This window comes from Varroa jacobsoni, unplaced genomic scaffold (assembly GCF_002532875.2).
Source record: "Varroa jacobsoni isolate VJ856 unplaced genomic scaffold, vjacob_1.0 scaffold_714, whole genome shotgun sequence".
Classification (NCBI taxonomy): Eukaryota; Metazoa; Arthropoda; class Arachnida; order Mesostigmata; family Varroidae; genus Varroa; species Varroa jacobsoni.
The window spans coordinates 70,868-96,289 of record NW_019213616.1 but is presented as its reverse complement, the minus strand read 5'-3'; the positions used below and the strand labels follow the sequence as shown (position 1 = coordinate 96,289).

The following is a 25,422-nucleotide window of genomic DNA, read 5'->3' as shown; positions in this document are numbered from 1 at the left end:
GCGTAAGTACAGACTAAAACAAGTTAAGAAAACCTAACTGAATAAGTTGACTAGGATAAAACGAGCTAATATGGTTTTGGCAAAACTTACAATTCCATCACACAGTTTTGCTGGTATATCAAAAGATGGGCTGTCTGAGTGAAAGCTCGCTTGGAGTCAAGCGGATACTCGATTTAGGGATTTGCACAGCTCGGTTGGTCGGCTAAAGAATCATCGACAATCGGAGCCTGTTATCGGAGTTACCTGAACTCTACCAAAAGTCTGTTGGCCTAATTGCTTTCATCAGACAACTAACTGGCCATGGCCGGTCCGGCCTTCGCCTAGTCCTATTGGCTTAATCGACTCCGCTTACTCGTGGAGATACTTTTATGACGCCCCGGGGAACCCTACACTCTGTTTACTTGCGTATACCTCATTTACTCCCAGCATATATGTACCGTCAAATACTGCGCACAGATTTTTTATACATACAGAGCTGTTTTATACATACAGTCAAACTGATGAACGAGGTGTAGCGTTTTTTCGAACAAAGATAAACACACACGCAGACATGCATATGGTCACATTGGTCCGATGACCTCTAAACAATTGCAAAACCGGATGACATTATCTAAGCATGTACAAACCGAGATACCGTCACAACAGCGCTGGACTATTCCTCTCTTTCGCTAGCATTTCGCTGGTAATTCTAGTGAATTGTTATTGAAATCCATGTGATGCGTCCACGTAATAGTCAGGCGCAGCTTAACGCGGCGATAGACTCCACTTAGGCTACCCGGGACCGCCAAGCGAGTCGTTCTGGACCGCTGAACCTGAGGATCGTGGGTGGCCAGTACCCATATGCGTCACCGTATTCGATATATCTGTATGTATTGCAATAAATCAACTCGCAAAGCGACGCTGCTGCGCACGGCGTCTATTGGGCTATATATATATGGCAGTGATATGGTTACTGATACACCCATCGTGAACGCGCTCACCGCCATCGCGTCCGTTCGGCTCTTTACGACAGCAGCATTCGCTTGTTGTCGTCGAAAAAGTGTGGCGAGCAATCAGTGACCGAGACTGGTTCCAATGGAAGAGACAAATAAGATCTATGAGTATCTATTGTACACAAACCCTTCATAGCCGCGTTATTGTTGTGGTTTAAACGAACCATTGTCGTCACTCGTGGACAGCCTATAAAGTCATCAAAATTCAGGCAGCTCTCGCATGGAAAGGACTCCATTCGTTACATCCCCCCGGCAGATAAGTTTAACTAAAGGTCCTCTACGTTTCGAGTTTTACGTCTGGCGTTACCGCTGGGCGTTGCATCAGATAGACGGTTGGTTGGCTCTCAGCCGCCACGAAACGAACCGTACATCTACTCCCAGTGGGTTCGGACCTAAATCACAGCGTATCCTTTCCTAAGTAGGCAGATACGTGACCCACTAGGCTAGCACTAGAAATCTTAAGCATCGGGTAATTACATCAACGAAGTTATAATTAATAACGGGTTAACTGAAAGCGATACGAGAATCATTTGCTTAAGCTGCTCGGTTAGGCGTTGAGCGTTTGAATTGTCTTCATCGATTTTTTGCGTCCTATAATAATATAAAGGACGAAACTTGGCAACTTCCGTTGTTGCTATTGTTGTTGCATTTCGACAAACTTCATTTGCTGTAATAAATGAATAACTATTATTTTTAAAAGGTGTATTCAAATTAAAATACGTAGGAACATAAAATAACGAGAATAAAAAAACGATTTATTTTTTATTATAAGGAAATCACCCTTGAAAAGATTTATCTTTGTCAATATGATATATGGCTTTATATACATATGTACGCGCATAAAGTATTTTCCATAAAAACATTCCACAACAATGGGTACAGCTAATCCTGATAATAATAGACTAGAGCCAGAGCCAGCACGGTAATGTATCGGATCGGTTTTTTCCTAGATTAACTTTGAGCCGCGCAGTATTTTTAACATCGATATTTCATTCTTCATTGCTAGGTAGTAGGTTGGCATGGTACATCGCGACCGAAGAAATTAGCCGAGCGAAAATGGGTTAAACCTCGTGTGGGGTGAAGGTTTCGATCTCTGACAAGTAGAAAAACCTCGACCTTGTATCAGGCCAAGATGAGGAAAAGACATCTATTCGACTGGTAATTTGGTATCCTCTCCGAGCAGTTCTAGGATTGATGTGTGTGACTATCCTTGGCTCATTTCTAGAACTAATTGTAGCTGATGATCATGAGTCAGCTGAAGTAGTTGCTGGGTGAGCAGTCCGGTTTAGAGCAGTCTGATCTTAAGATAGCATTTTCCGCGCAGATGGTGCTGCCATTGTTCCGGATGACGTCGCTGTTAGGACAACTAGCGAAGGCGGCGAAGCTTCAGCGCTCGTTGGCAAGCTGATGGCGAAAGCGTAGTCTGGGGAAGCTTGTCTGATTAGGGGTAACGCTCTGGGCATACCCGTGCTGCAGTCGTTATAACTCGGAGGAATCTCGAAAGCCCGAATATTTGCACCGGTGCAACGGCCATTGCGTACGATCCAGTGAGCTGGGCAAATGGACCACAACCTGATTGGGTCTGTCTTAAACCTGCATTAAGGTCAGTTCCTGTTGAAGATATTTAATCTGTATGCACTACTTTTTGACGCAGTGGCATAATAGAACACTGATAACAACGAAAACGAGGAACACGATGCTAAACGAAAGCATGGGACCGCTTTCCTTCACCAGAGAAAATGTTTCGTTATCGCTGATGCGTTTGCCGTTATGAGTGGTACCGTTATTACTAATATTGCGGGCAACTGAATCGTTAATAAATACGTGGAAAAGAGAAGTGTTTGTCAAAAAATATTCTCAGTTCATCAATAATATACTCAGCTGCGTCGTACTCTGACTACTCGATACTACGCAAAGATTGCGGTCAACGAGTAAAACAACTGTAATTAAAACCGTAAGTATGACACAAATGATTAGCACGAGCCGTTGGATCAGATCGGATACCATCGCTTGCCGCCTTGTCGTCGACGGATTGGAATGTCGGGCTGACAATATTCATTTTTGCTTGCTCAACTTTATGTCTAGGAAGTTAATCGGCAACGTTCAAAATAAGCTCACCCGCAGGACCTGCCCAGCCCGAACATCCACGGCACCACTACTTAAAAATGCAGACAGACAGATACAAATGAACTCTCAGAAATATCGACGAAGCTGCAACGTTACCGGCCGCAATAGCGGCATAAGCACTACCATAACGCTCGATCCTTTGTTGTCTGACTTGAAAATGAGCGCTCCACACAATGAGGGTAAGATCAATGCGGAAGCGGAAGCAGCCTCTTTCCGAAACAAGACGCGATTGATTGTCCTGGCAGCTGGAAGGATAGGAGATGGAAACGCCTTGCAAGTGATTAGACCCTTCCTGTTCCGTTAAGCTATGATCTAGAAACGAAAGCAATTAAAGTAACAGCAGAACGTGGCACAGTATCTATACGATTGGAGGGAACGACTGTTTTCCCATTGAACCCTTTAATAGTTTACAAATTAGCGCAGAAGATAGCATCGGGCAGTGCTGATGCCAGCCCGTAATTGTACATCGGCACACTGCGAAAGTAACAAACTATCTGACAACAAAGTATTCGCTGAATGCCAAATATTACATGATCCTAGAGCGCCCTAGATAGATAGGCTTGCGCTATTCATTTGGTAGACGTACCACTAAGGGGACTTGAATTGGGGAAATTCATGATTTAGAGATGTGATTCGTATACATTTCGTGTTTTACGTGCGGCACAGCCGTTAAACATTCCATCAGACGGCTGGTTCCTGGCGCGAAGCGAACCAAGTGTCTATGCCCGCATTTGACACGTGCTTCTAAGATTACCCATAGAACTATAGTAAAGCGATTCCTACTGGTTAGTAACAGTCTATTTGCGGCCATTCTAAACGGGAGCGCGATGAGTGACGTAACGTCTGGCTCACTTCCACTGGCCTCGGCTCACTGTTGAATGCCTATTTTTGGCTCAGTTGCTAAACGTTGACCTCATTCATACGGCATCAGGGTGACAAGTCCTCAAACTGCGCAACTACGCGTAGTATAGCAGATGCATCAATGGTTTATTAGCCTACGTCCACCAACAATGACGATCAAAGTTCATTTGGTCACCCTTGTAACATCGCCGCTACCTCACAGACAACGTCCGTCCGTCAACCTACTCTATGCTAAATCTAGAGGTAGCCTTTTATGGAACTACGAATAGTATCCAACTTGCATTAGTCACCCATGTTGTCGCTCCCACCCACATCTTTTCGCTTTTTTTTTTGTCATCGCTTGCCAACCTTAACCACTGGCAGCCTGCAGCCTCTTGAAGTGGTAAAGTTTAAGTTTCTGATCTTTCCTCCTGGATGACTACCACTATTCGATAGCAACCATGTTTACAAAAAAAGCAAACAGCAATAATACCAGCCTTTTCTGCTTTCTCGGCTTGTGAGCGCCGTCCGTTTGACGCGTGCCTTGTTGAGCCTCGCTTGACTCCCAGTAACATAATTGGTGTACAGCCGAGTAACGAATGTAATGGAAGAGGAAAGGGAGCTTTAATCGTGACGTAAGACTTACGGCAGCGATGCTTGTGACGCTAGATCAAATCGACCAGTGCGACCAATCACGGCCATTTTCCTCGGTGAAAATGAGACGCGTCAGGTGATACTACAACACTGTTTGACGGGAGCAGTAGGCGAGGACGGAGTCAGCCGCTCACGCATGAAACAAAAGTCCATGGAAATAGCTAAAAGCGCTGGAATCAAACATTTCAATGGACCACATTAAGACATATCACAATCGCAATAGAAGCCCGTGTGTCCTGAGTACGATTAGTGCAATCTACTAGTTCTAGTCATGTTTCAGGTCCTAGAGCCAATAGGGCCTTAGTTAGCTATTGCTTCAATAGTACGACTATTAGTACTAGCACTACGGTTATGAATAGAGTGATGCGGCAATATAAAATTAGGGGTACTCACATTGCGAAGTGCGACAGCTTTCATTTCCTCCATCTTATTTTTTTGGTCGATGTGATGATTATCTTGTTGTTGGCCTAATTGTAGGCCAGCTGATGCCAACGATCTACCCAAACATCCCATCTTAGTTGCTATGGTTTCGGAAATTTTTTAAGCACATTTCGTTATACTATTGTAGTACATTCCAGGTGGAGGATTTCCATTGGAGCATAATCAGCGCAATAGTTCTATGAAGTGAGATTAGTTAATGAGTGTCTTGTCTAGGTAAGTAGGGTAGTCATCTGTAACCGCAAACGAGCCGGAAAATTGGCGCCAGTTAAGTTATCGTCAGCTTCTGCTGTTATGAACAGTTTCCGGCTGTGTATTGGTCCTTGATTATAAGCAACTTCAGCAACCATCGTTATTGCCGCTACTGTGAGCTTTGTCATGAGAAGTTATAGCCTCAAACCAGATGGTGAGATTAGTCTCCGCGTCACTTAAGCCACCTATGCAACACGAACCGCGTACCTTCTTACTCATCCTGTTAGCCACTATCTGGCAGATTTCTTTTATACCAACTATGCCTATAGTGCTTCTTGTATCGTTTTTAGTCGTGACTGATATCTATCTTTTCGTTTATACTATTCGATTACGCTTAGCCTGTGTTTTCGTGTACTGAGCCCACCCAGCTGGCTACACGTCTACGAAAAATTCGAACTTATTTATTCCCCATGAAATACTCGGTGCAGGGGTTCGGCAAATCGGACAATAGCTACTGGATCGTGCTTCTAAGTCGCGTAAAAACATTCACTAACGACTAGCATTATTGGGCGAGGCACTCCACGAAACGTGACTGAGACCCGTGCATGGTGGACCAACCCGCAGGAGCTGTTAACGACGGTTACGAGGGTGTTTGTGGAGTTACAGCCTTCAGCAGAATTGGCATCCGAGTCTTTTCTCTCGCCCTCCTTTTCTTTTTTTCTGTTTCGATCGTCCCCGCCTTCTGTCCTTTTCGGCTGCTACAGCGTCCTTCGCCAGTCTACGGGAAGAAGCTTGGACGTTACCGAACAGCAGCTAATGAGATTCTTCCAATCCCAAAACACCCCTTTCGGTATACTTTTTGCTAGGCGACCCCTGCTATACCCTGTTTTCTAATCCAGCCATCAGGTTGACCTGTGCCTGAAAATGGGGAAATGTTTGCCTATATATGCTTGTACGTGTCTATGTATCTGATAGCTTTTGCGTTGTTCAAGCTGCTGTGCGTACACGTGTGTACAGTCGGATCAGGCCGATTCGGTCTTACAGAAATAAACCAAAGGACTACGCTACACGTTGTTTTCGGTGAGGTTGCAAGGCTAATTAACTATGAAGACCTTGACGTTGTGGAAGTGGCTGTAGGGGGACAGAGGTTGGGGGAGTATGTGGTAATGACGTTATTGAACGTGTGGATACTGGCCCTGGCGGCGGTGGAGGGGCGATCGAGTGCGCCGACTGGCTCTAACAGTGCCTTCAGGAAGAGGTAACATAGCTGGTATCTAGCAAAGGGCGTCGCTAGCAAGCGCTGTTGAGCCCGCACCTTCTCGAACGTGCAGAAGTCGCCCACTGGTATCAGGCGACTACCTAACAATGACAAGGGCATAATAAGCTGGCCGACTCTGAACCACGATACTTCGGAAAAACGGGACGCAGTGTCGGAACGGCGCTAAAAACTGGCGCCCGGAAGTCAGCAGCTGCCATGGGAGAAACGAAGGCATGTAATAACCTTATAGGTTGATGGCAACTATAGTGGAGGCTTGGTTTAATTGGCGGCGTTAAGTTCAATTACATGCTTGGAATTGGGCCGGCTGGGATAAGTGGGGTACGGTCGCGATCATGATCACGATGCTGCTGCTTCGGTCGTTGTGACTGCTGCTGCCACCATCGATGCCGATGACGCCGACTGTGTCGATGCTGCTGTAGGACATAGTACTGGTAACAAGCAAAAAAAAAAGAAAACTAAGGGAAAACAAGGGGCAAGCAAGGAAATGGCGCTTGACACTGCCTCACTTTTCCCATAACGGTCATGGTTATTATCATGATGTTGATGACGGAGGCATGGTGGATCAGTAAAGTTAGCATATACACACACTTGCGCGGGCATTTCACATACGTGACGAGTACAAGAGTGTGAAGTGACGTTCCAGCTATGGCAACCGCACAACATTGGCAACAACAGTAACACCAACAGCGGCAAAGAAGGAACGCAGGCCTCAGAAAATGGCGACCGACTCGGTCGGCGGGTAACTGACTGAGACTTAGAGGCACAGGCATGGTGCAAAAAGGTGAAGCCGGCTGCTATAGGAATAACAGCCCTTCAATGGTAAACTCCCCAAAGATGCTCTTGTGTTGTGGGTTCGAAACAACTTTGCTTCGAGCTGTTGCTGCTGTCATTGTTGTTATTGGCGACGCCATCCAGCTCCTGTTTCTTGAGTACCCCTTGCTGCCACTGCCAGCCACCTCTCTTACTTTCTAAGAGACAGCAGCCAATAGCAGCTGCCGATGCGCTACTCGCGCAGTACGTTTACCACCGGCAGCAGCAAACTGTACCTGCCGCCACCGTGGAACAGGCGCGCAAAGATAGAATTTACAGCTGAAAAACGCGAGCCAAGAGACTGCCCTGGCTCGGTGACAATGACAGCAATGAGAACGTCGAACGAGCAAAGTTGTCGAGGAGCCGAGCCACCGAACCATTCGTTAGAAGCAACGATCATAGTTAGTGAACAAAGAACCGGCTAACCACGCTGCGTGGTGACCGGGTGGGACTTAGGGCGAGGGAACGAGATTCTCCTTTCCCGGATGTTACCAGAATCCGTATCGAAGAGAGAACAAAGAAAAGAAAGGTGATAGTTGAAAGACCAGCTGTGTTGGCTGCAGCAACCGGAATCCTTTGTCATTAAACATAACCAGGTTGGTTAAGGCGGCCATGTAGACAAGGTGCGGGCGGATTTTTTTTCTGTGGGTATTTACCGTTGTTGATGCTGCCAGGCTTGTTGATAGTTGGCTCCTGCTGTCACCAGCGTTGATGCCTGTAAACGCTTACAGCAGCAAAAGTCCCTTTAAAGCCCCTAACCGTATGACAAATGTTTTAATGCCATATTGTATAGGTCTATCCACAGCTAGCCGGTCGATCACAGCCTACTCAGAGAGAGCACTGTCTCATTCCAACGAAAAAAAAGGCAGGTAGCACCGCTTTGGTCTTTGTGTTCGTGTCCTCTGCGTCTCTTTGTTTGAGTGCTGTGTGGCTTCCCTTACTAGTTCGACGGCCCCATAGGTAACCTGTCTGATCAGCGAAGGAAGAGGTTACTTAAGCCGACAATCGATGACCTCTTCCAATCCCCCGTCGACCGATTTTGACGTCCTTTAGCCAGCCAGGCCCTATCGTTCACCACCTCCCCTTGAGGGTTTTAGGGCTTTTGACGAGGAGACGACGGTCTGAGGCGAACAACAGCCATTGAACGGAAAACAAGAAAACGAAGGCTACTATTACTACGACTTTGGCGAGTACCTCTACCCCCTTCTCCCCGCCTATTACTGTTATTGCTGCTGCCAATAGTAACAACAGCACTACAGTATTGGACGGCGGAGCCGGCAGACGGACCCAATATTGATACAAATAACCTCGGTGACTAGCGACGCACCAGAAGGAACAAATAGCGGGACCGACGGCTAGCAGCAGCAGGGTAACTGTCGCAGAATGTAGTACTACCACACATGTTATAGTATCGCGTGGAACGGCGAGCGAGCGCACTGGGGCCGTTCCCTTTTGGCATCTCTTCTGTAACCAATCCAGAGTCAAACGCGGAACGTTTTGTTGCAAAGGCACGAATAATGATGGTAAGCTTGATAAACTCGAAGAGAATGCAGTTGCTCCCGCGATTCCGATACGAACAGAACGAAGAATCATCAAATACCCACGTGACATGATGACTTGTGGGTGTCTATCAGCTGGATAGTCGATCCGTGGGTATTACCTATAGGTAGCTTATGGAAATGCAGAAGCTATTCTATAAGCTACTCTATAATATGATTATTTGGTATGATTATTAGAGTGGTAAGTCAAAGCATGTTTGTTTTTTGCACACGCCCACAGTTTGCCATAGCTAAAAGCACTATATAGTCACCACTATAAGTATGGCGACGGTACAGCGCGAACCTTTTCTTTCTGTACTGAAACGGCGGTAGAGTAGACGAAACCATATTGGTCTCAGTAACCGGCCCGTTACACAGCTGTAGATTGCTTCTTCTATATACTACAACACCGGTGTCCCTTTGCTTCTGCTACCTCAGGATATGACGTTTGGCAACGTGTCCCTTCTCTCAAACGATGTATGGCTTATGTCTCTGCGGCGGAGTTCTACAGCCATTTTTCTTCTGAAGTCAACAATTCTTCGTTTCGTTTTGCCAGGACGCCCGCGTCCCATATGGAAAATCGAGTAGCACAGTTTAAGAAGCAATGAACCAAAATCAGAACGATGACTTACGCATTTCGAGTTGTTACGACGCAAAGCATCCGGGAGATTAGCGCGGTCCTGTAGCTCGATAGTAACTTTGGCAGCAGCGATTACTCTTACTATCGGCGGACGCTGTTATTTCCGTATCCATTTTGTACAGCTCAGAATGCGGCATTCCCTCTATCTTTGGTGTACGATCACTTCTTGTCGTCGTTGTTGAGTGGGTAGAAGCTAGTCGGAGCCTGGAGGATTCGCAACAAATGAGTGCAGGGATACTTAAAAGTCGAGCGGGATATGGAATGGGGTGAGATGACGGGAAAGGAGTGCTCTAACATAGAAAGACTGTCTCGAATGACAACTACCCCTGCCGTTTACTGCAAAAAGTGTCAGAGCAAGTCTGGAGGCAGAACTAAGCTTACCACATAGACAATTTAAATGTTTTTTAATAGCTTCATCACGAACAAGACTTCACAGGAATTCGTCGTCGCACACAGACGGATTCAACTCAAAGTCGATATGTGCGCTTAATTTTCTGCAATTTTATTGCGGAATTTAGCTTCATCTCTGTGAAAAAGCATGCGTTGTGGTAGTGTTTTAACTGTTTTAATTTTGGTAATTACTTCCAGGATGAACATCAAAAGGCAGTACCAAAATCACAAATCGTGTAATTCTATGTGTAAGTAGAGAGGCACAAGAAAACCTAAGGGTCCTTAGCGTGAAGATAACTGATTTAAGTCACGCTTCAATTGCTTATCCATGTTTCGATGTATCAGGTACTTCGTGTGTGACCTAGTCAAAACAGTAAAGGTAAACAGTAGTCGCGCTATCCTATACACTAGCGGCAAGCGTTTGCGCATTTTATTGTTATTTGATGTTGAAGTACGCATGTAGCATCGTTAATGGACTGTCAAGCTAATTTCAGTCTAACACAGTTCCTCGAACGCCCATTATATGTTAGTCAAACCATTAACCTATTTGGAAGCGTCACCTGTTGAACACAATATACCACGCACCCATTTAACCTGATTTATTTAATACTTCAACAATGACGTGACTCATTATCAGTAACAAAAGTTGGTGTTCGTATCTAGCTGTTCTTCTGTGACTCAGCCGGTAACCCCGGTAGCCAATTGCTCGTTCGATGGCCAGCATTGAAGAACCAATCGCGTCGATTCGAGACGGTGGTTATGCTATCCGGTTACTGCCTATTTTCTTCCCATTAAAATACAACACCTCAACACGCTGGCCGTTGTCGCCGAAACTGCCCCCTACCGTTCAGCCCTTTTCGCCCTGCAGCTCCTCTTTCTTCTACCATTTTTCCCGGCTCAACCACCTCACTTGGCCACTTCAATAATAAACACGAAGAGAACCAACGTGGCGTATTTCTTCTCTTTTCTTGCTCATCTTTGCCCTCTTCTTACTGCTCATTCGATAGTGCGGTGGCGTCATTGTTCATTGAGCAGACAGCAGCAAACGCAAAGGCGTGCTATGAGACAACGGCATAAATGAAGACTCACAACGGTTCCTCGTAACTTGCTGCCGCTTTCTTTACGTCGACTTGTCCTTGGCGAGAACGGCGGCCTCGCCGCAACCTTTCCATTTGGGACAACGCCGTCCTATCGCGATACAACTGCTGCGTCCTTCTCTTGCCGCTGCTTTAAGTCGCGGGTCCTGATTCGCGGATCGCCCTTTTCGGGTTCTGATCTGGGTGGTTTATCCATTGATTGCCAGCTGGCTTTAGTGAATACAGAGGCAAGCTTGCACCATACCAGAACCTCATAGCTATGAAGATCGCTTTAAAAACAAAGCTTTTATTCTCAGCCTTCACGTTTTCACGTTGCCTGGCAGCGATGAAACCGCAGGCACGTTCACGCCTGATTAGCGTAAACGGAAAAAAATGAGACAAACACAAAGACTACCTGTGGCAGTCTGAATGTCTTTCCAACGCGATGGAGTCGAATCGGATCCAGATATATGTGTCACCGTACAATAAACTAATTGGTTTTTGAAAAATTCTAAATTGCTATATAGTGTTTCACGAGACGATAACTGCTCCATGCATTTTCGTTGACAGCCTTATGTGTAAATATCATTCATATTCAATGATGTTTAAGTAGGCGATATGGGTCAAACTTGTACCATTTTTCATGGTCACTGATGGTCAGGATCTCGTTCCGAAACAACAGTCTGCTTCCACAGTTTGAGTCGATGCTGATTTACCGTGCGTAATGCCACGTCAAAAAGACAAATACGCTTCGATTGGGGGCAATTGTCTTGGCTCATGCAGTTGTAATAGCTAAAAGATATGTATGTACTCGTTTTTATACGCGTATTTAATAACGAACGGGCTTCTTTGACTCCGAGCAATCTGGAGCAAATCTCATACGGTGAATTTATATGAAGACATATTTTCATAAAAATTCTTTGATTCCGGACGCACCATTTCTCATCACAGACGAGACGCCGATTCAAAAATTCGTTTCTCATAGTCGATCTCTGTTTCATAGTCTGTTTAACGAAGTCATGACGATTCTATTGTGCCCATCGTTTCGGTACTACTACTACGTTAGAGAGGGCACGGAATAGATGCAGCATTATCGATTACTGCGTAAGTTCCTGTATACAATGTTCTACTGGGGTTATAGGAACAAAGATCACCTGAAGATATTGCACCCTATGAACCCTAATATCGATTATAGCAGATATTTACGTTGTTTTGCGTTATATAACCAATTCGATGCTGTTTTTTTCTGCAAATCGCTCGTTCAAGAATCGTAGACGCTGGGTCTGGCATATCTTCACATTGTTGACCACATAACGATAATGAATAGACTGACAATATTGTTTCCCTTTTTCGTTGATTTGTACTTACGTTTTTTTTTTCAGTGCACCTCCTGTCTCGAACTATCCAGGGAACCTACGTGAGAGAGGGCGGTGGATTTGACTACGATCAGTCATGGATCTGCGCAGTGTAAGGATCGTATATGAAATGGACAATTAATAGCTTGTTTATCTAACATTTAGGTACAAAACAGCTGTTGTAATAAGTAAGCGCACTTGAGTGTATATAGAATTGGATCTATATGTTGATCTATAGACAGATGGTTTGTTAGGTCACACGTTAAGGTCAGGCTTTCTTAAATAAAGCCAACTATAATATTTCAGGTACTCGTGTCCTTTTACTCTTGTAAAAAAAAAACACAAATACCCTTGCTTTTGCTGTAATTATCTAATCTGACTGTCGAGAAGTGGTATCTTCACCTTCTCGTTCAGCCGTAACTTGCAGTTGTCATAAGGATTTATTCTAGTATTAACAAATCTACGACCCGACTGAGAATAGTCCCAACATGTATCGATTTCGTACTTTGATTGAATAAAAAAGTATGACCGGGAATTTAATAACATCTTTCGGAATCATATCGTATGGGCTGTCACTGGCTAAGCATGCGCTTCAGGATACTCTGTTCGAGCAATGCCGACAAATTTGCATATATATGCCAATTTGTCGTATATATATATATATATATATATACCATGTTATATATACGATATATACCATGTTAACATGCAAAGATGTTCAGCAAAATTATTTGCTTTCGATTGAGGTCGACTTTTTGTTCAGATATTTACGAAGTATCAACTTTTCCTTGGCCACGAATATGATGGCAAAAATCAGTTGTAAAAGCTACATCTAAGAGGGACCACATCGAATATGGACACTGAAGCAAAGTGAAGAGGCAGTAGTAGTCTTAGTAGTGGTGGTTATCGATAAAAACCTGGGTAGAGCCCACCTTCTACCTGGGATATGGTGGAACTGGAACGAAGAGGAACTCTGGATATTCTCTAAAATAGAATTGTGCTTTTGGATCTTGCGTAGACCCTGTAAAGCCACTTAGTTTTCTCTTACGTGAATGAACCATTAAGGATGCAAGCTTTCCCATAAGCTTGGGGAACGTGTGTCCCTCAAGCCTCAAAAGACTAACTGAAAGGTGAAAGGGCTCAGGCACGTTATACGCCAAGCACCGGAAGGTGAAGGGAACGAGACGGGGAACTTTGCATGACGATCTATCGATGCACCGAAATTCTGACGATGTTTCTCCCGATATATCAGATCACCATTCATCGCATACGGAGCACACGTTCAAGCCAAAAGCCTGAGCCGAGAAAGCTGCCTGCCTTTTACTTGCGCAGCGGACCCCGCTAGCCTAATCTCGCTATCTATTTTCGAAGAAATGTTAAGTAGATGCTGTCAAAAAGGTATCGACGCAGCGAACTTGCTTTCTAACTTGATAACTCGTGATACCGCGTCGTTTACCTTGTTCATTTGAAGTTCTAACCAAAAACTGTTTCGACGAACTAGCCCTAATCGAAGGGGTCAACCACCCTGCCTCGGAACCAATCTAACAACCTATTTGTCTTTTCACCGCACCTGATATCACTAGTACACAGCATTTGTACTGCTGTTACCTTTAGACTTCAACGCAGCCTTGAAATGTTCCAACTGGCTTTGGGCTCTCCTGGCAGTTGCCTCAAGCTACATCAGGTTGCACTTAGTTCGGTCGGTAGATAGACCCACGTCTTGTGGGCTGTCACACTGTCTCGCTTCGAATTGCTCGCGTGTATCTGTCCCATTACACAATGTACAACCAGTCGCAAGCGTACGAATCGACAACGTAATTATGTCGTTTCTCCCTGGACCTATCTAATACTAACGAGACACATGATTCAGCTGCGAAGCCATTGGCGACAGTGGCACATGCTTGCACCAGAGAAAGTTTTTGAAATATATATGATGTAGCCATTGAGGATTGGTTTACACACCCTGATCCAGAGCAATTCTTTGCTCTGTAGCAGTTAGAGAGTATTCAGAAAGGACACTTTACTTTGACTCTATTATTTTGCCGCAAGCGAAAAAACAAGGACGCGGTTTAGATGGCAATAGAAACTGTCAACCCTATAAAATGCAAATATTCAACGTATGATAGAACCTACAAAGGGCTTGGATTGATGTGTCGGTGTGTACCTTTTCCCTTCAATAAAACAGAACATACATATGTGTAATAAGCTAACACATCAGTAAAGTGTAGAGCCTGTTTTAGTCCGTACCAAACAGTCATTATTATTATTGTTATTAACAGTGGTTTATGGGACTGTGACTAAAACGCACTCCTTGGGAGTCACATATGATAGGTTGCTATGAATTTTATGTTTTTTTTTTTTGTTATACACAATGCGTACTTCCAAATATGCACAGACGGTGTATGGCCTCTTTTCGCGCTATAGTACCGTTAAATCGCATTTCTAATTGGGACGTTATATACTTTTAATTTTTCAGTTACAACTAACATTTTACCATTACTACCACGATTATAATGCAAAATTGATAGGAAGCAAAGTGTTATGGCCGTAGTCACGGACCACTGACGCCGTCAACGCAATCCTCTGCCATAATTTATATGCGTTCTTGGACCTTTCGGTACTTCCGCTATTGTCCAGCGAAGAGAAAAAGAGTGAAAAGAAGAGATGCATACACAATTCTATATGGTACCCTCTAAAAATGGGCGATAAGCTTCGGCAGTCTCTATGCGTTTCAGTTTCGAGCTATGCCGTCGGGAACTGGCGGCTCAGTGGACGGAAAAGGGTTGACGCTCTTCGGTCGGACAGCTGGAAGCGGTTAGTAGAGGCAACAGAGCTGGCTAGATTTACCTCGTTTTCAGCTGCTGGTATCGCCTCTTCTTGTCTGATATCAGATGATCCTTTTGCTTCACCGGTGGACGGTTCGAACGAGCAGATATTGCTATTGTCAAGACACTGGTCTGTATGTAAGACACATTCAAGGGGTCCGTTGACCGATGGACAATTCGTTTGAGATGAGCTAGGGGATAGTAACGGTCTGCTTCCGATTGATAAATTTACATCACTTAACGGCTTGCTAGTTCGTCCGTAGCAGCAGTAGCAGCATCGCCGACGGAACTTGTGACCTTAACATTGAAGGGCAACTATTGCTTCGGCCCGTCTGACGGGCTGTGTATTGGCAATGACCTTTCAAAGTGGCCTTTGACAATCGATTCGGCTAAGCTGAGCTCGGTTCCAGTCCTGGCGTAAGAAACCGTTAACGCAGCATATAAAGGCAACTCGTTTGTGTTAGTTGTCTGGTGCGAGATGGGCCGGCCGGGTAAAAGGATTGGCGACCGTCGACACTGGGAACAAAGTAAATCTGTGTGTCACTGGGATTACGTAGAATTCTCTTGTTCACGGAGGTTGGCCCATGGCCGTTGGTAGAAACAAAAATACACTAAAACGGACCTTTATCGCTTAAGGCAACCTTAGCCGTGAAGACACGGCAACCTTCTGACACAGAAACCGCAATGGCTCTCCCTGGGAACGAACGTTGGGTTTCTTGAGTTTTGGGCGTGTACGTGCGCGAACACCGCGTGATGCGTGTGACAGGTGAATTGCTACGGAATTACTATCTTGTACGCGTCATGGTGTCGGTGCGTAGGTACATGCGTGCCCATGACTCTTAGATGGGAACCTGAACTGGTTGTGGGTCAACAGAAGATAACAATTACGCTCGGTAAAGTAGTAAAAGCGGATATGGTAAGAAAAGGGTACTGCCGTTCTATGTACGGCACTAGGAGGCCTTTTGGGGCCTGAGGCACGAAGCGTCTAAATTGGTTGCTAGATGATATTCGCTTGACTCTGGCACTAAGGATCACACTCGTGAATGTTTATGTATGAAAACAGGTGGATTACCAAAGTGTTCCGTAAATAGGCTTCTGAATTAAACGTTGACACACTTATTAGAGACAGGTACGCGAGCGCTTCGAGAGAATGGAGCGCTTGCTGAGCTAGAGACAAAGTGCTGGGAAAACCCGCTATACCTAATACGTGTCGCGCTACTTTTATCAAAAACCACAGGGGCGCAATTTGTGTTGTTGTTTGAGGGCTGGTTGAAAGTTGGCCGGGCAGGCTATTCAGCAAACTAACTGTGCCATATTAAATTTTCACTAGCTATTTCTTGAATAATGTTATTCGGTCCTATCTAGCATTGTCTATCGTATCAATTACGTTAACAGAAACTGCAATCACTTCAATTATATACAACAATAAGTATCGGCTACACAATATTCAATACATAGCGCTAGTCGTAGTACGCTTAATATAGAAAAAGTATAGCATTGCTAATAATGGTGGCATGAAGTTACGAGACTACGCCATTTTCAATTCCAACCCAGTTCACTGAACATGCGGTATGAATACGCGTCTATTTAGGTTTAACACAAGAAATATATGGTAGCTGCTGCAGCTGTTTTTGGTAATCCGTACCCCCCCCCCCCCTGCAGTTGTACGCTACGAAATCCGCGCTCGGGGGGGGGGGGGGGCTTGTCCAATCACCAGAGATAGCGGTGCAGTTTTCAAAACCACCTTGGGTCAGCCTTCAACCCAACTTCCAATTACCAATTCCAAAATTAAATGGTTCGGTTATTTAATATTATTCTTTATGTCGACTTGACCAAGGTGAAATTATTGGAATATTTTGTACTCGGTGGCTTAATCTGGTTCGTTTGATCCTCTCAATTGTTCGGTTAGTCTATGAGTTTTGACTGCTCATATTCGTTGAGCACACTTTTTTAATTGAAGGCTACAGCCTAATTGTCGCATGTTACCGACATGGAAAAAAAGACTATTTCAAAGGGAATTTAATATTATTGAGCATCTGTATTGCTATGTACAATGCAATGCGTCTGCTTGTTGGGTACATTTATCCATTTTGTCCGCTCTATTTTCTAGATAATTAAAACGATACCGAAACCTCTGCACTGGGCCAAAAGTCTGTGGCGTAGCTTACTTTCGATTTTTTAAGTTTTCTAGGAAGAGTGGTTGTTAACGCACATCCTATAAGTTAATGTTAAGTCTAGGGAAACAGATGCGCATTCTGCTGTTTAAAAAAACCTTGCTGTGCTATTCACCCATGTATGATGATTCGTACAAGAGTTATGTCTTCAAAAGTAAGGGTTTCAATTTCGTGATTAAGTTCTGTTGTATTCATATTGTGCGGTATAACTAACTTTTGTCAACTAAGTTAGTGGCGAATTCCAGTTAAAAGAATGTAATCACAATTTTCTTGTTTGATTTACATGCTTATTAGGAAATGGGTTCCTTGCGCAACTACGGCCGAGTAATGGTTAATTGATTTCCTCCAAATTACTCTTCTATGCTGCCCTTTTAACATTTCGAAAATCTACCAGCGAGATAATGATGTTGGGTCCCACCAAGCAGAAACATCCAATTTTCTTTTGTAGTTAGCACGATACATCGGGCCTAGGATAAGCCATTTGTAGGTAACAGTGTAAGGCAACTCATCAATCGACTCGTATAGACCGGTCAGTGTCCTAGTTCATTCCATCATCTTATGCGGAGCTGTGCTGCAACAGCATCGCCCCTACTTAGTCGTATTACACTATACCTTCGTCTAAGGCTATTTTAATAAGAGATCTATCTCATGGCAGTCAGCAGTCACCAAATTGCCCCCATGCCTATTTCGCGGTTGTTTTTTCTCGCCCTCTCTTCCTTCCTCCCATCCATCTTATTTTAGCTTTTCCGCCTCATTCCATTTTGCCTTATTCGTTGGTCCGTCAAGCAAGTGCGGTTCTGTTGACCGGAGCCATATTTGGTATTTTCTTTTGCGACTGGTCCCGATGGTTCTCTACTTTCTCCCTTGTACTACTTACGTAAGCCCCAGACAGCGCGCGACTGGCACTGATCCCTAATCTGTACCACACCTCAGTCAGCTTTTGCTTTAGGGTTTTAAGAGAAGTCTTTTCGGCAAGCGGGTTTTCCCTGCCGTCAGTTCGCCGCAAAGAAGAAGTGACGACCTTCATCGCTAGCACAGCCTTAGAAACCTAGCTGAATTCTTAGTGTGGGGCTCTCTATCGAATTCATTTGCTACGTACAGTTTGTCGCTGCTTTTCGCGATGCGCGGACAAAGATCGGCCTTGGCAAGGTCGTAACCAACCCGCCCATGCAGCCGAGACCCGGTCCCATTGACACTCAACTCAGCACACATTGCTTTTGCCCTTTACTTTTCTGTTCACTACCCGCACATTGCGTTGGTTCGCTATTTCGACCCTTCCGTCTCCGACTCTTGTTTTTACGGTCGAATTACTTCGAAAACAGTAGAACATTGGAGGAAATTAGGGCCTTAAAGAAAGCCTATGAATTGCTGAGCATAAACGGCCGTTGACCTCTTCGTTGCCTTCCCATAATCGTCTTTTTCTTATACATGTAGCGAAATCATTATAGAGCCATAATATATAATAAAAATAGCTAGACGCTTGGGTGCGAGTGTGCTCAACTTAAACATTCCCCTTTGTAGAACCACCGTGCACCTCTAGAACGGACCCTTACTAGTGCTCAGCTAGTGAGGGTTGCGCAAACAGTCGACACGCCACCAGCCTGGACACGGCTGCCTAGGCAGCGCCAGAATAAATAACCCCTTTTGTGCGTCTCTGCTGTGGGGGACGAATAACTTATGAGAAGAGGAATAAGGCCTAAAGGGTGACTAACGTAACTTCTTAGCAGAGAACGGCGTTATGGGATAAGACATTAAAGAAGGATATGTGCTGCGCCTGCTTTTCTGGTGAAGGCTAGGAGGAAGCGTTGTGAAAAACGTATCAATTATATCGTCGCCTGTTTGCCGTTAACTGACAGCTATTGCCATAATCAACCGCATGGTTTCGCAAAAGCTTGCTGAATGGCAGTAAAATGTGGGATGGGGTAGGATCGTTTGTGCTTGCTGGCTTCGGCGATAAAAGGGTTGCAGAAGAATTTGCTAGATGGGTCTGACAGATTCTGACGGCAGTTTTTGCTAATGACCGACGACGCGACGCGACGCGACGCAGCTTGCTGAGAGCGGGTAATGGGTCGGCGAAAGATCCTGTTAGTAGCCAAAAGTAAATTTTCCGCTGGTGACGAAACGGGGCAGATCTAAATCGTTGCACGACCAGTGTTCGTCATTCCAGGCTTGGGTTTATATCATCAAATTAGCCAGGTTGACATTCAGTTGAACGTCGCGGATAGCTGACTTTTTAGAGTGCGGCGCGGGCTTTTGCTCCAACTACTCATTTATTCATATGCGCTAATATTCATCAATAATGCAGGCATAAGTTGGCGTAAACATCTTTACGTGTCGTAGAGTGGACTAGCGATGAGTGCCTCAGAGCTTTCTGCTTTAAGGCCAGTTTTATGATACAAACTGTGGCCTGAATACGGAAGTGGTTATGAAAACTCTATCAGGCAATGGCAAAAAAACTCTGTAAGGAATATGACAGACAATTCCTCTGAGTTGAACGATGCATCAAAGAAGTGATAACAAAAACGTTATACATGGGTCATTGGCAGAAGCAGCTGAGTAATGTCCTTGTTAGTTCTGCGATGATGCGTGGCACTACCGTCAGTTAGAGAGGATCGTTGATGCATCAGGATAACTAAAGAATACAGGGACGATCATCTGTAAAAAAGTAACTTTAAGATGATCCCAACAGAAAACAATTGAGTGTATTTACACATTGCACAGTGCAACATCCGTAACGTGGGACTCTTTGTATAGTAATTATTCGTTTCAGCCAATTTTTGGTCGCCTCTCGCGTACGTCTGGCTCTTTTTTTGAGAAGACCGGCAAATATCTTCTTTAAGTTCTGTCCTTCGTCCATAGATTGTCGTAGATCGAAAATCTCTAAGTTATTGATAAAAGAGTTTTGCACTTCAAGAAAAGCACAGTCGTTGCGGTTTGTGCAGTTGGAGGCCTCACTGGGCCCTTTTTTCCGATAAAACTATAAACCCTGTTTCCTACTAGTAGACGATCTCAGGCTCCATTTGTACCCTAATTGATTGAAAAACATTCGCAGCGTATTTGTGTTCAGCAGGGTAGTCCGTCCCTTTAGGTAAATAATAAACTAATCGCCTTATTAAAGGATCACTTTAAATCCAGGCAATGCAACGTTGAATGGCCTTCATATTATATAACATAGTTCTATTCTATCTATAATGGTACTATAGCAAGCTACGGACGGTAGGCAAACTTAAAGAAAATGCCCCTGCCGCCGTTTCAGAAGTAGGACCAGATGTATACCAAAAAATGCACTCAACAAAGTTAACAGAATCTGTTCTATCGATATTGTACGAATTTCTAATGGTTCAGATAACGGTTTGTTTTTCTCATGATGTAACGCGAAGAATTTCCTTCTAATACGCTTCCCTCGAGCACTACTGTGGAGTCCTCTTAAAATCTGTGTCTTGTTATCTTGTTATGAAGTTAAATGGAAGTTTAATTAGTTTTTCAAATAAAAGGTTGTTCTTAGGCACAGATTTCTCCCCAGGAATATCGCAATTTTTCTAATGCAAGTATTTGAGGACATAGCTGAGGCATCCCGTTAACTAATGCAACTGAAGGCCTCTGTCTTTCGCGTTTTATGTCCGGTATCGCCATTAGGTATTCCATCGAGTTGCCTAAGCCCGGGTTCGAATCTAAACCTGTCGACGCTCAACGTCACTTATAGATGTCACGTGTTTATAATCCTCTTAGTTGTGTTCATTGCCATAAACGAAAAAAAGCAACCGTAAGCTCATTGGAAGAAAAGAAGCTGGCAGCTTCTGCTCGCAACTTTTTTGAATACACCAGTGGTCCTATGACAACCAGATGATTCACTGGAACGGACACGATTAATCCACTGCTGCTTCTGATTTGAGATCGTTAGACGGCGGGCATTCTTCCTCCGAAACGCAGATCGAGTTTTCTGGGAAAGGGCCCTTTGGCTGGCTCGCCTCTGAGGTCTTTCTCTGTAACAGGATTGAACTTGGGGGTAAACGTAATTCACTTCGTTCATTATAATGTGCGTAAACACGTGCATCCCTTTATGTTGGCACCGTAGCCGCACGTGTACCGATCTTAGTTAGAGCAATGTCTATGTTTGGGTTTTTGAAAATTACTGGTGATGTCACGGCGGTACGAAAGAGTAGCAAGCGGGCGACTTCGAATCTTCGCGGTGGAGCTTTACTGTGACACCGAATGGGAATGTCCACCGCTGTCCTAAATTCGTTCATTGCCGTAGCAGCAAAAAAGGTCTGGGAATCGATTGACGGTTGCTTTCAGTTCCTCCGCTGTTTGATACTGCCCCAACCCCCGCTAACCTCAAACATCTCCGGCCTCTTTCTGCCTAGCACTCGGAATGCAATGGGTGAGCTAATGGCTCCTCGATAGAAGCAAGCGTCTATTTCTTTGTTCGAGCCACTTTCGTTTCTATTGCGATGCAGCAGGGTAAACAAGCTGTCGGTGGCCCATAGCCTCAACTCTCTAGCCGAACGAACCACGGCCTAGCCAGATTGCCTGTGCCTTTATAGGCAAGACAGCATGAGGAGATCGAGGTAAATGAAACGGCTAAAAAGGGCAACCAGTTACTAACACCGCAGAGAAGATGCAGAGGATATGCTGCAGGACGAATCGCGGACTTTTTAGCTGAAGAGGACTTTTTATTACTACACTGCCGCCGCTACCGGCGGTGAAGCTCGGCAGATGCAGCGGACTCGGGAAACCAGAGCTTATCATCATGGCCAAGAACACTCCAAATACGCCCAACGCTGAGCTGGTGGCATGTTTGGAATATATGAGGTTCCCCACTGTCGGCACAAGAGATGGACGGTAGGCAGAGGCTCAAAGCCGCAACTGATCAGACGCAGTAGTGATGCTCCTGCTGATGCAAACGGAGCATCACCGGAGCACTAAAGACACGACGACAAAAAAAGCTTGAAAGCAGCGCAGAATAGAGTCCTTACTAGGGCAAACCTTTTTACTCATATTCTGTCAGCCCGCTCTTCGTTCTCGCGCGGGTCCGAGAGTTCGTCTGTACCTCCCCGCGAGATGCATTCGAAAAGGCGCATACTTGTCTTTTGCTTAGTTGCACAAGTGATTAAGAGTGACGAAGTCTTATGACGGCGATTTCAAGTTCTATCACATGTACAGAGTAAATACTTCAATAAGTTTTACAGTCATTTAAAGAAGTTATTCGTAAGATTAACGCTCGCTGATTACGCATATCGCATTGGCATCTATTCACTGATATGTCGACGTCTATACTTTTTTATACACCACATTTACTAGCTAATGTACAACACTCCCAAGGGAAAAAGTAAATTGTTTTATCTATTGTGTACAAGCTAGACGTACGTATTTCATACCCTTGTGTACTTAGTTATTTACCATGTATGCATGAGATACATACTGAGGTTATAAAATATCGGCTACTTTCAGCTTAATACAAACTCACTTTGAAACCCACATCGGCCCACGTATAAAAATGAACTTCACCCCGAATAGCTACGATGCAAAGCGCCTTACAAGTATGTCAGCACTTGAAGTAGGCTCGTGGCCGATTAGTTCGTTGCTTGTATAGGGATTAGGAAGTTGGCTGCAAAGAAAATTTAGATTAAAACAAGAACGTTTGAAAAGATGCTTGATTAAAAAGTAAGACAATTCTAACTAATCATTCTATATATCTGTATATCAACTATTTTCATTATTATTTATTATAATTAAATGAATGAATTCATTTCACTAGTATAAGAAATTAGCACTTCTAGGAGTTGGGCCTTGACTGCTCATTCGGCCGTGCGCGTCGATGTCGACCGTACTTCCTTACTACTCTTCATTTTCGATAGATAAAACTAATCGTCTGCGTGACTAACCAATGGTTTGTTCTTCTTGCATGCATCTGTGGTTTTCTCAGTTGTGCGCTGCCGTCGTTACAGAAGCGTCACGTGGCTGTGGCAAGACTCAAGCACCCCGCCAACATGGGGAGAACCTCACACGAAGTTCGATTTTTCATTCTCGTGCTCACACCCAGCAAAGAAGTAAGTAGTTAAGGCAGACTTCTGAATTAAGAACTGTTGGGTCAACCGCTAAAATAACAACGCTTGGACCTAAATCTTGCATAACTATCCTTATTGGAAACTTACTGCGAAACTAGCGTGTTGTTCACTGTTATTCGCTGGCCGACCTCGGCCTAGAATGCCCCACGGATTTTCTACCCCGGAGTCCTTTAGACTTCGGTACGTCGAAAAGCAATAGGGAGCGCGCGCTAGACTTTGTAGCCGCATACCCCGCAATCTCCGTGTACAACAGGTCAATATTTTCAGGTGAAGTGTGCTGATCTTTGTTGCACTAAGGAAGATTTCATAGTGGTACTATTTTATGTTAGGTTTCATTTATAAACTCTTGTTGATATGTATAATACCTAATAAATAATTATTGACTGAGTCAGTGGAAGGGATGATGAAGCCCTCGCTCTTCGAGTTCAAACACGACAAGGAGAAAATTGATTTTGGTAAGGGTACTGCTTACTACTCGAAAACACTAAGTTATGCTACTGAAGTTATCACAGTTACTGTACCTTCAACCATAAGACCATTATTTGAAGCTGCCGTTAGCGTGGCTTGCTCTTTGCACGCCTGCTGGACGTATGATGATATGTAGGTGGCTATAAAAATCAATGAATGCGTACGATGATGTTTCTCGGTTTCGATAACATTAACATGAGTAAATAAGCGCATTCAGAAAATAACTTAGCTATTGTTCGGATGCAATACTACACATTGTGTTAACTTCCAAATTAAAACAAGTGAAGTTAAACCCTATATTCATTTTAATTACGCTTTGCTCTGTTTTACCAACGTACTAGTGTGCTTTATGCAGCATTCAAGCACATATAGCGGGGTCATACACGGAAGCAAAAATAAAACTAAGAAATATTTAAGCACCGGAATAGTTTGCAGTGTCCATTAGATGCTGGAAGCATCTTCAACGGCACTTACTACGAATAGAACATATACTATAGAATGTTTTGTTCTTAACGGCTTAGCTTGCAGCAATAAAGCTGCATAGATCCGTGAGGATGAACAGTTGCAGGGATCTAAAGCTTGAACCCTTAGCCGCTGCTTCGATGTTGTGCATTTTTCTCTGTTTACTTTGCTGCTAGCACTACCAAAGTACCTAAATAGGTATCTAAATAGCCGGATAAATCCGCGTATCTGTTAGATAATATCGTAACGGTGGTGGTACGGGTGAGACTTATGGCAAGAACAGAAGTTCTTAATTCGTGCCACATGTTAGCTACGACTGACCATCGCTAGCATTGCTGACAGTATTGATGCCTCACCATGGCCCACCAGGTTAGTCCGCTGCCACAATCTGGCACAGGGGCCTAGGCCAAAGGTAGCCTTAATCGAAGCTTCCGAGAGAGATAGTGCAAGAGACAAGGAAGCGAGCAGTCGCCGGACTCGAGAGCCAAACGGGAGCAGAAGAAAAGCTGGCTGATCCCGTCCGCTTGAGTGGACGCTGATATGAGCTTTCTCAGTGTTTCCCCTAATGGGCCCCTACTGATTGCTCCAAGCCACGCAGCCTCCTAGAGGTTTCTTCACCGACCGATACAAGGCAAGATGTTGGGGATTTGGAGAAAGCATTAGCAGCACCAACGGTAACAGCAGCAGCACAGAGAATAACGAGAAAAGGGAGACAAAACAGGAACAAGCAGTAATCCCTACTCAATTATTAGATGTTTCTGCACATACTCACCCCTGCTTTGTATTCATAGATAGCGGCAAGTATCCGTCTCACTTCCTGTACTGCGCGGGTAATACACGGAGTGAGACCGCTTCACGACCGTCTGTTTTACTGAACATGACCAGGCAGGAAACTAGAGTCGGCTTGAAGTGACCAAGAAACAGCAGAGGATTCGTGCTGTTCATGCTTTCCGTATTTTTTTTTACTCCGTCCCTGCATCATTTCACGAAAAAGAGTGAATGTCAATCCAGTATGTGTAATCGCTTTGAGTATGGCTTTGATACCCATTGCTACATGCCCAACAGTCGCCCCCCGGTGCCTTCCGTTCCAACCG

The 25,422-nt window shown here is 44.5% G+C and overlaps 1 protein-coding gene across 1 annotated transcript in view; it reads left to right on the top strand.

Annotated features, from left to right (window-relative positions):
• Positions 1-25,422, top strand: part of LOC111262930 (solute carrier family 4 member 11) — a 184,607-nt gene that overhangs the window by 91,288 nt on the left and 67,897 nt on the right. Inside the window, exons 3-4 of the mRNA XM_086969364.1 lie at positions 12,359-12,443; positions 23,257-23,380. Coding sequence (XP_086825490.1) covers positions 12,359-12,443; positions 23,257-23,380 — 209 coding nt within the window. The remainder of the gene's footprint in view (positions 1-12,358; positions 12,444-23,256; positions 23,381-25,422) is intronic.